This window comes from Cryptomeria japonica, chromosome 3 (genome assembly GCF_030272615.1).
Source record: "Cryptomeria japonica chromosome 3, Sugi_1.0, whole genome shotgun sequence".
NCBI classification, from domain to species: domain Eukaryota; kingdom Viridiplantae; phylum Streptophyta; class Pinopsida; order Cupressales; family Cupressaceae; genus Cryptomeria; species Cryptomeria japonica.
This window is the reverse complement of record NC_081407.1, coordinates 836,255,917-836,268,486: the sequence shown is the minus strand read 5'-3', so window position 1 is coordinate 836,268,486 and position 12,570 is coordinate 836,255,917. Positions and strand designations below refer to the sequence as shown.

The following is a 12,570-nucleotide window of genomic DNA, read 5'->3' as shown; positions in this document are numbered from 1 at the left end:
GAGTTCGAATCTCTCTTTTGCCAAATTTTAACAGCCAACACAAAATCCGCCAATGCACCAGGAGAAACCACATGGGTGTCATATTTTTAGAGCATCTGGAACAATCTATTTTGGTGAAATGTTTATCCACCCGGATCAATCCTCCCCACTGGAGAACTTTTGGACCTCCAAAAGTTGCATTTATTCAAAAATTAAGTGAGGGCATGGCCTCCCCACTTGCCCTGTGTCATCTGTGCATCTTTGTACCTGACTCGCAATCAAGATTAAGACTACAAAAATATTGTTGATTATAAACATAATGATATCACTCCCATATGCCTCTACATCAAATGTTGTAGCCACTAACCAATAACCACTGACTAGTATCAAACTGAGCAACAATGCAAATACAAAAGTGATCAAATCAACAACATAATGGTCTTTCACCACAGGAGCATTTTTACTAGAAGGATCTTGATTATCCATGCTTTCATTTGTTGTCTCCTCACATTGTACCATTGGCATATTTTGTGACATCTGAGCTTGATTAGCCTTGATTGCTTCAAGTTCACGCCTAGGATCACCTGATCTGACAGACATAAGAGACAAATCTTTACTTGCATTAATCACCCTCTTCAACTACCCTGTGTTTGTTAAAGACTTGTTAGTCTTAACCTTGTGAGAGTGTACAATATACCTGATGCCATCTTTAAACAAATGATACTGATTAAATTCCCTGTAGAAAATAGACTTCCGATCATACAAATAAGAGCTGCCCAACACTATTCCACAAACATCTAGTGGAACCACATCGAACTGTACCTTATCAACATACTTGAGATTGTGAACCTTAAAGTACATTGCCTTGTTACTTGCAATTTACTGTTTTCACAAACCCAACCTAGTGGATAAGGTCTCTTATGTGGAGTAGTTTTCAATCCCAAATTCCTTACAACATCTTTTGAGATTAAGTTAGTTTGGGATCCACTATCTATGAGTGCATCAACTTTAGTGTGTTTAGCAACAACCCTTACATGAAAAAGCTCATTTCTTTTCTTATCTTCAGGGACATCGTTAACTTGAGAAGTAGAAGCATGACTATCAAAGGAAATACTAGAAATAGGAGGCTTACCTTCCAAGCCCATTGTTGTGATCTTAGTTTCATCTTCAAACTCTGAACCAAGATCCATAACAACATTTGCGGCCTTCTCCTTACCTTCTTGTTTTTGAGCCCACTTAGGTTTCAATTCTGGATGCAACCACCAACAATGTTCTTCATCATGATCTTTCTTGTCACAATGTGAACATGTGAACTCTTTCTTAATAGTAGCTGTCTTCTTTTCTCTTTTTGTTTCTGCAACCTTAGATGACTTTTGTACAAAATCATCATTGTCAAAATTCTTACCCCTGGACTCTAGATGTGTGGCTTGGACACTAACTTCATCCAAATTACTAGGATTCAACATCAAAATAGAATGTCTTAGGTAAGAATGCAAACCACCTATGTACTTAAGCAATGTATCCTGAGTATACAATGGAACACTCAAAGCAACAACCCATTTTCAAAACTCATGGGTGTAATCTTGGATAGACTGACCCTTAGCTTGCCTAAAGGTTTGCCAGTTCATTGTCAATTATTGCATATGTCCTAAAGGGTAGAACTGCTTTTTGAGAGCAGCAAAAAATTCCATCCAAGTAATACAGATATTACCATGGCGAGCACTTTCTGCCCTAGACCTACTCTCCCACCAGGTGAGAGTTGTTCCTCCCAACCGAAGAGTGGCTAACTGAATCCTAGAGGCATCTTCTACTAGGCCTTGTATCCTACAATACACCTCTACCTGTTGGACCCAATCATCTAACTTTTCAACATCTAATTCCCCACAGTACTTAGGTAATTCAAATTTTACATCCAGTTTAATTATAGGCTTAGATGTGCTCTTGAAAGGATTAATAGAAGTAGAAGAAGAAGAAGGGGAAGAAGGAGGAGAAGGATATGGAGGAGTTTTTGGTGGTGAATCACCACCTCTCGATCGCTTTTCTTTATCCTCTCGATCTCCATGGTCCTTTGATGACTTTCCTTTTTCATGCTTCATCCGTTCTTGCCTCTCTTTGTAGACCACTTATACCATAGCCTTCATTTCAAAAAAAGCTTTTTGAAAGTCTCTTTCACTGAGCTCGGGGTATTCCTATTCAGTTGCACTTTCTGACATCTTCAATGGAAAATTCTTTCATTTACCAATCTTAGGATTATAATCTACAAGTGTGCCTTCACCATGCTGGCTCTTATTATTTTGAGCCTTACAAAATATCCTTTTTGCCTGCTATCTTGAAGGACCCACATGGTAAAATACTGATCGGGTGCATTTGTAGTTGTGAGGCTAGCGGTTCGAACCATCTAACCCCCCAAATTCGGGATCATGGTGTTTAAACAAGGCTGAAGTACTATGTATAGCAAGTGACTTGCATGGTGCATTGGTTGAGAGTAAAAGTTGGAGTTGAGAGGTTGGGGGTTTGAATCTCTCTTTTGCCAAATTTTAACAGCCAACACAAAATCCGCCAATGCACCAAGAGAAACCACATGGGTGTCATATTTTGATAGCATCTAGAACAATCTATTTTGGTGAAATGTTTATCCACCTGGATCAAAAAGGGACAATGTGAAGAAACATTCAATTCTATTGTAAGGAAAATTCATTTGTTGTGCTTATATGGTGGTTTATCGAAACCACCACACATTTTAAAATTATTTACCTTCTTTAATCTAAAGATAAATATTCATATTAATTTAATCATAAAACCAAAAAAAAAAATTAAATCTTATAAAAATGATGATAATGAAACTAAATCATTGTGAAAAAATCCTAAGCAATATAAAAAAAAATTGATCTAAAATATTCATTCCATTATAATATAATAATATAAATTATGAGTTTATTCACATGTAATATAAGTTATAAACATTTTAATGACATTTTTTTATTTATTAATTTATTAAAAAAAAAAAAAATCTGTTTCGAAAGAATGAAAATTTGGATTTTTGTTTAAAATGGTTGGAGAACATAGAAGACATTTTGTTTGTTGAAAAATAAGTATTGGACATTATGCTATAAATTTACAAGATAAAAATTGTTAAATTAGCATGATCTCAATAAATCAAAATTAAATGGGAAAAATAAGAAATAGAGTAATAGTGGATGAAAGTATCACATAGACAAACATGAATATTATTAGCCAATAACTAGTAATTTAAACTCTGATATTTTTTCAATCTTTCTTGTCTTCTTAATTAGGTGATTATCCACTCCTCCTAAGAAACATTATAACAAGAAAATCCAAAACAAGAATAAAAGTAGCACCAAAAAGAAATGACCTTAAGTACTTTCTCCTTTGAATATCAATTGTGGCGACTCAAAATCAGCCATGCAAATGAAGACAAACTTAAATTTAAAATAAAATTTAAATTTTACTGTCTTTATTTACTCTTATACCTAGTTGTATTAAACAACTATTTATCAAATTTATTTAGATATTGATATAATAATCATTTTATATAAGCTTTATCTAGAAGATAAAAAAATAATACTAAATTTACTCTATAGTTTTCCTCCAAAAGAAAGAAATTACAAAAAGATAAATTTGCAGCAAATTTATTACCTTCTTTTCAATTGAAATTTTTTCTAAATTGAGTTTTGTTCATAAAAAAAAATATTTTATATTCATGTTTAAATTTATAAATTACCAATGTTTTGTTCAATCACAACAAACATAAAATGTTTCTCTTTTAGAAATCTATAAAAAATTATTTAATTTCCACAATGAAATATTTAAGAACTTTGAAAAAGATTTATTTCTAAATTTAATTTTCTTTATTTATATTTAAAGTTTTATATTTAAATTTATTTTGTTTATTTCTATTAGTTGTGATTAATAAGTTTAATCACTTGTTAAGGAAGGAGGTTTGCTTAAAATTGATCTAATAAATAAGCTTTATAAAAAGATATAGAGATAATGTGAATACTCATTATGAAAGGAAAAAAGATTGTAAAAAATTTCTTAAGAAAATTATTAATAATATTGTTAAAAAATTAAATTTTAAAAATTTTCTTGTTAAGCCGAGAGGCTTCTACAATGGCAGCAAATTTATGTGTCAACATTTGGGGGTGGGTTTTCAAATAATTTGACATGTATTTTCCTGTATGTGATAATTGTATCAATAACTAATACAAATTTGTTAATTATTTAATAATTAAATATGATTCCATTCACGGGAGTTGGTTGTGAAACCGTTCATGAAATTTTTTTGAGAGGAGAGGCTTCACGGTTGGAGTTCGAAGATTGGAGGAAATTGTAGGAGATTGGAGCAATGATTGGGTAGAGGAGGGTTGATCTGGATTGGGGTTGCAGAGGGATTGTTTAGCATTTGTTCATTTTTGAATTTTTCCAGGTTGACATTTAATATCTTTTCTTCCCGTGATTGAATTATAGATTTGTGCATTTGGCTATTGTAATGTCACTTTCAAAAGATTTCTCTAATTGATCAATATACTCTGTACAATATTGCTATTAAAATTTTAACCAGATTGCTTGGCTTCCTTGCTATTGGTTTAGAATATTGGTCTTCCAAGATCCACCCCTCCTATATTTTGTTCTTCTCAGTCTCATTCAAGAAGTTGAGTTCCAGCCAACCAGTTCATGATATTTGGTTTAGATTTTGGTTTTTAAATTCGAGAGGCTTTTACAATCGCAACAAATTTATGTGTCAACATTTGAGGGTTCACAAATAATTTGACATATATTTTCCTAAATAACTAATACTAATTTGTTAATTAATTTATAATTAAATATGTTTCCATTCAATGGATTTGATTGGAGTTGGAAAATTGGACGAAATTGTAGGAGATTGGAGAATGATTGGGTAGAGGATCATCACTTTCAAAAGATATTTCTATTAAACTATATTTTGTTCTTCTCAGTCCCATTCAAGAAGTTGATTTCCATCCAACCATATCATGATATTTGGATTTTGGTTTTTACATATTTAATTTAGGGTTTTGCATTTTATATTTTTGTATATGTTATAGTGATTATTGAGATATTAATATTTCATTTATTGCACTAGAAACATGTGTGGTAAAATCGTATGTTTTTGGTTTATTTTTTTAGTTAAACATAAATGGATCTTGAAAAAATGTCATTATTTTTATGAATAGCTTCTTTTAAATTTTAATAAACTCATTTAAATTGCAACATTTTAATAAACTCATTTAAATTGCAACAATGAGAACAGTACATTGGAGAAGGAATGCAAGACGCCAGTGAGAATTTATAAATTAATTTCTTTTCTTTTTCAATGTTTTAATAAAAGCTTACTCTAATTGAAAGTTATATAAGTTTTAGTTGATTATCATTAGAGTTTGATAAGTGATTCATTTACTCTCAGGGTTAAGGTTAGAATAAAGGTTATGAGTAAGATAATTTTAATTATTAGAAACTTTGAACTATTTTAAAATGTCTATATTTTAAATTTATAGTAAAAATATCATTTCAATTAAAAGAGAGTTTAAGCTATTTGAAAATGTCTATATTCTACACATGAAGTAAATCCAAACCCTAATCATTAACCTAACCCTAACAGTCATGTAAACCCTAACTATAATGCTAACCCTAGATCACAGCCCTATGATATAAACCATAAACCTACACATATTGCTAACCATAACCCTAAATCCTAGCCTAATCACAATCCTAACGCTAACCCTAACACTAAACTTGATGTAAATCCAAACCTAACCATTAACCTAACCCCAACAATGATGTAAACCCTAACTATAAGCCTAACCCTACCCCTAATAGCAAGACAAAATGAACTCTATTTCTTATTGAATTAGGCCTACTATTTTAAACTAAATAAAATCGTAACCCTGATAGTAAACCAAAATGAACCCTAATCCTTATTGAATTAGGCCTACTATTTTGTTTCCAATCCTAACTATAATTCTAAATCTAGAATTGAACCAAATGGAATCCTAAATCTAACACTGTACCAATCCCAAATATATAGCTATACAACAATATATGATTTGAAATTAATTTATGTCATGTCTTTCAATTCATGCTGCCATTGCTAGCTTATATATATCTAATAATATATATAGAATAAGCAAAGAGATATCCTTCTTGAGGCCTATTGCATTTTAATGTTGATAAATGAATAAAAATAGGCACCTCTAAAAGAATATCTCTCGACTTATTCTATATATATTATTAGATATATATAAGCTAGTTATAATAAATTAAAAAAAAAATTCTCATTTTGATAAAATATTTTGAATAGAATATTTAAAATTTTTTTATTTAATGCTGTGTTGGATAGACTTTGTTCCTTCCCTATAAATAAATTACATTCACATTCCACTATAAAAATGCAATTTCCCACAACCCTTGAAAGATGGCTATTTATCCCCTTTCGTTTAAAAAAAAGGGTGGGGTTATTCACTACGTGAGGAATTGAAAGCTAAACAGAAGTTCCGTTGTATTACTTGGCGCATACGCTAAACAGTAATGGCATTTTTTAGACCATCATAGCAAAATAAGCCATTGATCACTACAAAGTAACAGTTCCTGGCCTATAATAAACCTAATTCATATGCATTTACACGAAGAGATGTCGAAAATCTTGTCAAATCCCAATAGTAGAATATTAATTATGCTTTCCTATCAAATGAGGTGGATTTTGATTTGCTCCTGGCTAGTTTTTGCTAGGTGGTCAACCAAATTAAAATAGAGCATAGAATATATAACCAATCAATACTTTCATATAGAACCATGCTGGACAAAATTGAAAAGCTCCTGAAGATGACTAAAAATTTAATAGAAGATGTGAGGGTTATGAAAATAGAGCATGAAGCTAAAATTGTCAATCTGGAGAAGGGGATGGACGAATTAAAAGGCAAACTCAGGGGTTTGGTGGAAATTAGCAAAGAGGCTATGAACAACAGTGCAGAAGGTCTAAAAAAAGTTAATGAGAAATTTTTTTCAGATCTCAGAAAAGTCAATGAAATATACAAGTGTCTTCTAGACCTTCTACCAGAACAAGAAGCAAGAACCAACTAGGTTCATCATGGAGGAGATCAAAGAAATAAACAAGAATATAATTCAGAAAAATTCTGAGCTCATGGAAGCTCTTGGTTAGTTTTGTGTTAGTTTTTTGGTAGTTTTGCGTAGGTTTGTTTATTTTTTTAGTTGGGCTCTGTGGGATGTTTCTCCTACTGTTTTGTTCTACTACTGGTTCATTACTCTTTTTGGATTTTAGTAATGAGAAGAAGATGAGTATCAATTTAGTAAACATAAGTGCTCAATTTTTACAAAGAGAAGAACATGAACATTAATCTAATAAACGTAAGCACTCAATTTTTAGTGATGAGAAGAACATGAGAATGAATGAAATAAACACAACCACTCAATTTTTAGTGACTAGAAGAACACGAGAATCAATGTAATAAATACAAGCACTCAATGTTTAGTGACGAGAAGAACATGAGTTTCAATCTAATAAACATTAGCACTCAATTTGTAGATAGTGACGTGGATGTCAATATAATAAATACAAGCTCTCATATTTTAGTAATTGGAACAACATACATATCAATATAATAAATGTAAAATTTCAATTTTTAAAACATCATCTTTACTAATGTTGAAAATTACAAGTGATAATTATTCTTACAAAAATTATGTTAAATAGATTCAAATAATTTAAATTTATTATAACAATTTGATAGAAAAATACTCAAGTTCTTTTCAAATAAGAAATCTATATCTAAATTAATTATATTGTTATTGTAAACTTAAAACTAATATTTAAATATTCTAAAAAGTTAAAACAATATTTTTAAATTATTTATTACAATTATATATTATTTTATCTCAAATAAATATGTATCCAACAGCAATTTTAGAAAATAAAAAAATGATATACAAAAATTAAAAACACTTGAATGGCTAAATGTTTAATAATTTAATTCTAATTAAAATCTTACAAAAAATATGATATCTAAATGAGATAGAAATTTAAATTCAAAAACTGTGAATAGAAAAAAAAAAAATAGTTAAAAGAGAAAAGTAAAGACATTATACAAAACCCTAATTAATTATAAATAAAAATGCAAAATAGTGTATATATTTGATAGTATGACAACATAGACAAATTAATAATGTAAAGCAATTTGATAAAAAATCTAAAAACGTTACAATCTATTCTAAAAGAATGAAAATGTGGATTTTTGTTTAAAATGGTTGGAGGACATGGAAGACATTTTGTTTGTGGAAAAATAAGTATCACACATCATGCTATAAATTCAATAATTGTCAAATTAACATGATCTCAATAAATCTGAATTAAAAGAGAGAAATGAGTAACAGAGTAACTGTGGATGAAAGTATCACATAAACAAACATGAATGTTATTAGCCAATGACTAGTAATTTAAACTTTTGGTATTTTTCTCATCTTTCTTGTCTTTTTCCTTAGCTGATTGTCCACTCCTCCTCCTAAGAAACATTATAACAAGGAAATCCAAAACAAGAATAAAATTAGCACCAATGGAAAAAGTGCAATCAAAAGAAAATGACCTAAAGTACTTCCTCTTTGAATATCAATTGTGGTAACTCAAAATCAGCCATGCAACTGAAGACAAACTCACTAATTGATTATTGAAGGAATCACCAAGCCACATTCCACAAATGGGAACTATAGAATTAGTGAAGTTTGTCTCTTGTTTAAGAGAGGAGGACTACAATAGAATAAAGGGAAATATTTCATAGGAAAATATAAGATGAATTGAAACATTTTTTAACACAATGAAAAGTCATGAATTGCAATGGTTAGTTTCACTACTGATAAATATTGTAAGATGAAAGAAAATTTCAATTTAATTGTCTTTATTTAGAATTATACCTAGTTCTATTAAACAACTATTTATTAAAATTATTTAAATATAAGATATAATAATCATTTTATATAAATTTTACCTACAATATAAAAGTAATACTAATTTATTCTATAGTTTTTCTCCAAAAGGGAAATTATAAAAATATAACATTTGCAACAGATTTATTACCTTTTTTCAATTGAATATTTTTTTATATTCATGTTTAAATTTATAAACTACCAATGTTTTAACAATCACAACAAATATTTAAGAACTTTGAAAAATATCTATTTTAAAAATTTATTTTCTTTGTTTATACTAAAAGATTTATGTCTACATTTATTTTGTTGATTTTAATTAGTTGTGGTTAACAAGTTTAATCACTTGTTAAGGAAGGAGCCTTGCCTGTTGTTGAGCTAATAAATAAGCTTTATAAAGAAACATATATATAATGTGAATGCTCATTATCTGAAAAGAAAAAAGATTGTTAAACATTTCTTTAAAAAATTATTAATGATATTATTCAAAAATTAAATTTAAATTTTTTCTTATTATAATATATTAAAAAAATAATTTTTTTACTAATAAAATATTCTAAATAGGATATTTAAAAAGTAAAAATACATACCCCGAAAAAAAATTGTCAACGACAGGAGTAATGATTGTAATCCCGAAAAAGTTAACCTGGCCGGCAAAAAATATTAAAATTAATTACAATCATTCACATTCCTTTCACGCTGTGTTGGACAGACTTTGTTCCTTCCCTATAAATAAATTACATTCACATTCCACTATAAAAATGCAATTTCCCACAATCCTTGAAAGATGCCTATTTATCCCCTTTCGTTTGAACGAAAAAGGGGGTTATTCACTACATGAGGAATTGAAAGCTAAACAGAAGTTCCGTTTGTATTACTTGGCGCATACGCTAAACAGTATGCTTATCACATACAAAACAAGTCCGAAATTTTGTTGAATTACTACATAGCAAAATAAGCAATTGATCAATGGCAATTTTTAGACCATCATAGCAAAATAAGCCATTGATCACTACAGAGTAACAGTTCCTGGCCTACAATAAACCTTATTCATATGCATTTACAAAGGATGAGGGTTGTTTCCTAGCCTTATGCAAAGCAATACAAAGCAATCACCATACTAAGTCCGAAATTTTGTAGAACAAAACCTAATTCTTTCCTGGAGATCAATGGCTTTTTTTAGACCATCATAGCAAAATAAGCCATTGATCACTACAGTAACAGTTCCCGGCCTATAATAAACCGCCTCTATCAGGATGCAGAGGAAAAAGTTCCAAAGTTCTCTGCACTTCTTCTTCTTCTTCTCCCTGGACATAAGTGGACAAAGTTATAAGTTAGTAATGCAATGAGTTTCTTATCAAATAAGAAAAATTGTTAAAGGAATCCAGTTACTTACCTCTACATTAACCCTGTTTCCCAACTGGTTTGATTGTGCAGAGCAATCAGAATCTGAAAAACATATTTCTATATCAATAGAATGATTTGGGGAAAAAAATCTTACCAATAATAAATAGAGCTACAAAAGTAAATCTAAACAAACTTCATTAGGTATAAAATTTAAAGCTAGAGGATTCTTTAGACTGATTACCCAAGCCTGGGCCTAGCTTTTATTGAATTCATGGGCTGATAAAATAATTTGTGTATTCTATTCTATATTTCACATCGTCATTCAGTGATCTATCACTAGATAAATGAGAACTAACACACAGATTATTTACTTGCAAACCCCAATTCCAGATTCAAAAACAATACTTTTGACTACCAGACATGGATTATCTAAACCTTCAAACTTTATTAATAACTTGTATATAACTTCTGTAACAATATATAAAAGTATATCAGTAAGAAGATCACATACTTATGGCTTCTGATTGTTGTTTTCTGCGTTTCTCTCGAGTACCTTCATTGCGAAACCAATAATATACATTTTTGACTTCCGCTTTCCCATAACGGTGTAGATGAGAGGTAATTTCATCTATATGGGCTTCACACGGTGGTTTTCTTGTTCCAGAAGCCCACACAGACTCTAATATCTGCTTTTGCTCCAAGCTTGGATTCCATTTCCTGCTTTCCACCACACTTGAATATTGAAGTAGCTCCCTTTGCCTTGTACTCTCCTCTACACTCAATGGAAGAATTACCCTGGGCACTACAGCAAAAAATGGAAGACCGTCATTGTAATGCTGTAAAAGGGGAAAAAAATACTCAAAATAAAGAATAATTTACTTACCTGCAGACTTTCCCCGATCCATTACGAGCTTTCCACTGGAACAACCCTGCAACAGAAAATTTATCTATGGGGTCCTAGATAACAAACCTTCACCTTCTAAGCCGTTCAAACAAGTGAACCCTATATTATAGATGAAAAGGCGTTGGAGAAAATGGATATGGCCACATGAAATAAATAGGTAGACGGTCACATGGAACTTCTACGTGGATGATTAACCGACCCCAAAATGGATACCAAGAGTGGATACCATTGCATTAGGATTTAGGATGGTGTTGAGTGGAAGACTACATTCGAGACCAATGAAGGATTGTATAAGTGGTCGGTCATTCCTTTTGGACTCATTAATACATCAAGTTCATTCATATGCCTAATGAATGAAGTACTGATGGATTTTATACGTAAGCTTCTCATTTTTTATCTTTGTTGAGGGATTCAAAATTAATGATTTAGAGAAGGAGAGAGAAATTATGGAACGGCCTATACTAATGAACATTTGAGGGGTAAGATATTTTCATGGTTTAGCCAGATTTTACTACAAGTTAATTAGAAATTTTAGTACTATTTTCTCACCAATGAAAAAGATAGTGTGGGGAGACTTTGCACTTTTGTCTCTACAAATAATGTCGATTTTGAAGATCACAACTCCATACCTATTTCCTGCACATAGAAAAAAAGGGAAATAGGTTGGGAATAGGCGCTTGCCCAACTCAAACCTTGGTTTTAGAATTAACCATGAAATAGAGATAAAAGACAATTGAATTGTTGTAATTAAAGATTCTCCTTTTAAAGGAGATGCTGAATAATAACTAAATACCAAATGATATACCTCCTTGTGAAGTTTTGTATGTCTCCACACGGGATTAGGCTTTCATGAAGTTTTTAACAAAATAGGATGTGAATGTCCACTTCAACGCTTGAATCTTGACTTTGTTGCTGCTCGAAGGCTTGAAGAAAGACTGATTACTTGCTCAATTTCTTGAATGCCTGGATGAATACTTGATTTAATGTGTTTATAATGTATGCTTTCTTATCAAAATGAGAGAGGATATCCTCCTTTTATACTTGCTTGTCAAAAAACTTGCTAATTTCTGACATGAGTCAACATGGAGATAAGTTTCCCACTCAAATTCTAAAAGGCAAAAAGGGTTTTAAAAGGGGTCCAATTATGAAGGACCAAAGCGTGGCGCTTTGATCCTACCCCAAAATAGGGCTAGGACAAGGTGCCTAGTTGATGCAAAAATAAAAAATGCAGTCATACTTGAGTGATATGTGCAAAATTGGGTCCCAATCAGGCCTAGGGGTGCAAACGCTAAGGTAGGGACCTAAATGTGGTCAAAAGTATGTAAGGGTGTAATTTTAAGATGCTACATTTAGCCCCCACTTTAGCGAGA

At 30.9% G+C, this 12,570-nt stretch overlaps 1 protein-coding gene across 2 annotated transcripts; it reads right to left on the bottom strand.

Moving 5' to 3' along the window:
• Positions 1-9,686: 9,686 nt before the first annotated feature.
• On the bottom strand, positions 9,687-11,466 carry LOC131054777 (WUSCHEL-related homeobox 1-like). 2 transcript variants are annotated; one of them, XM_057989374.2, is made up of 5 exons: positions 11,180-11,466; positions 10,808-11,098; positions 10,346-10,398; positions 10,193-10,256; positions 9,687-10,097 (listed from the first exon to the last, which is right to left on the bottom strand). In XM_057989374.2, exons 1-5 carry the CDS (start codon positions 11,199-11,201, stop codon positions 10,039-10,041), a joined length of 489 nt encoding a protein of 162 aa, XP_057845357.2. In that variant the 5' UTR covers positions 11,202-11,466; the 3' UTR covers positions 9,687-10,038. The 2 variants fall into 2 exon arrangements, with proteins under 2 accessions (XP_057845357.2, XP_059073938.1); XM_059217955.1 differs by having other exon boundaries at positions 9,691-10,256.
• Positions 11,467-12,570: the final 1,104 nt, after the last annotated feature.

What these genes read in the sequence shown, in the direction of transcription:
- LOC131054777 (XM_057989374.2), bottom strand. Translation starts at nt 11,201, where the DNA reads ATGGATCGGGGAAAGTCTGCAG. An exon ending in ACAACAATCAGAAGCCATAA is followed by an intron (nt 10,399 to 10,807) that starts GTATGTGATCTT and finishes TATGTTTTTCAG; the next exon opens with ATTCTGATTGCTCTGCACAA. An exon ending in TCTGCATCCTGATAGAGGCG is followed by an intron (nt 10,098 to 10,192) that starts GTTTATTATAGG and finishes GGAAAGAATTAG; the next exon opens with GTTTTGTTCTACAAAATTTC.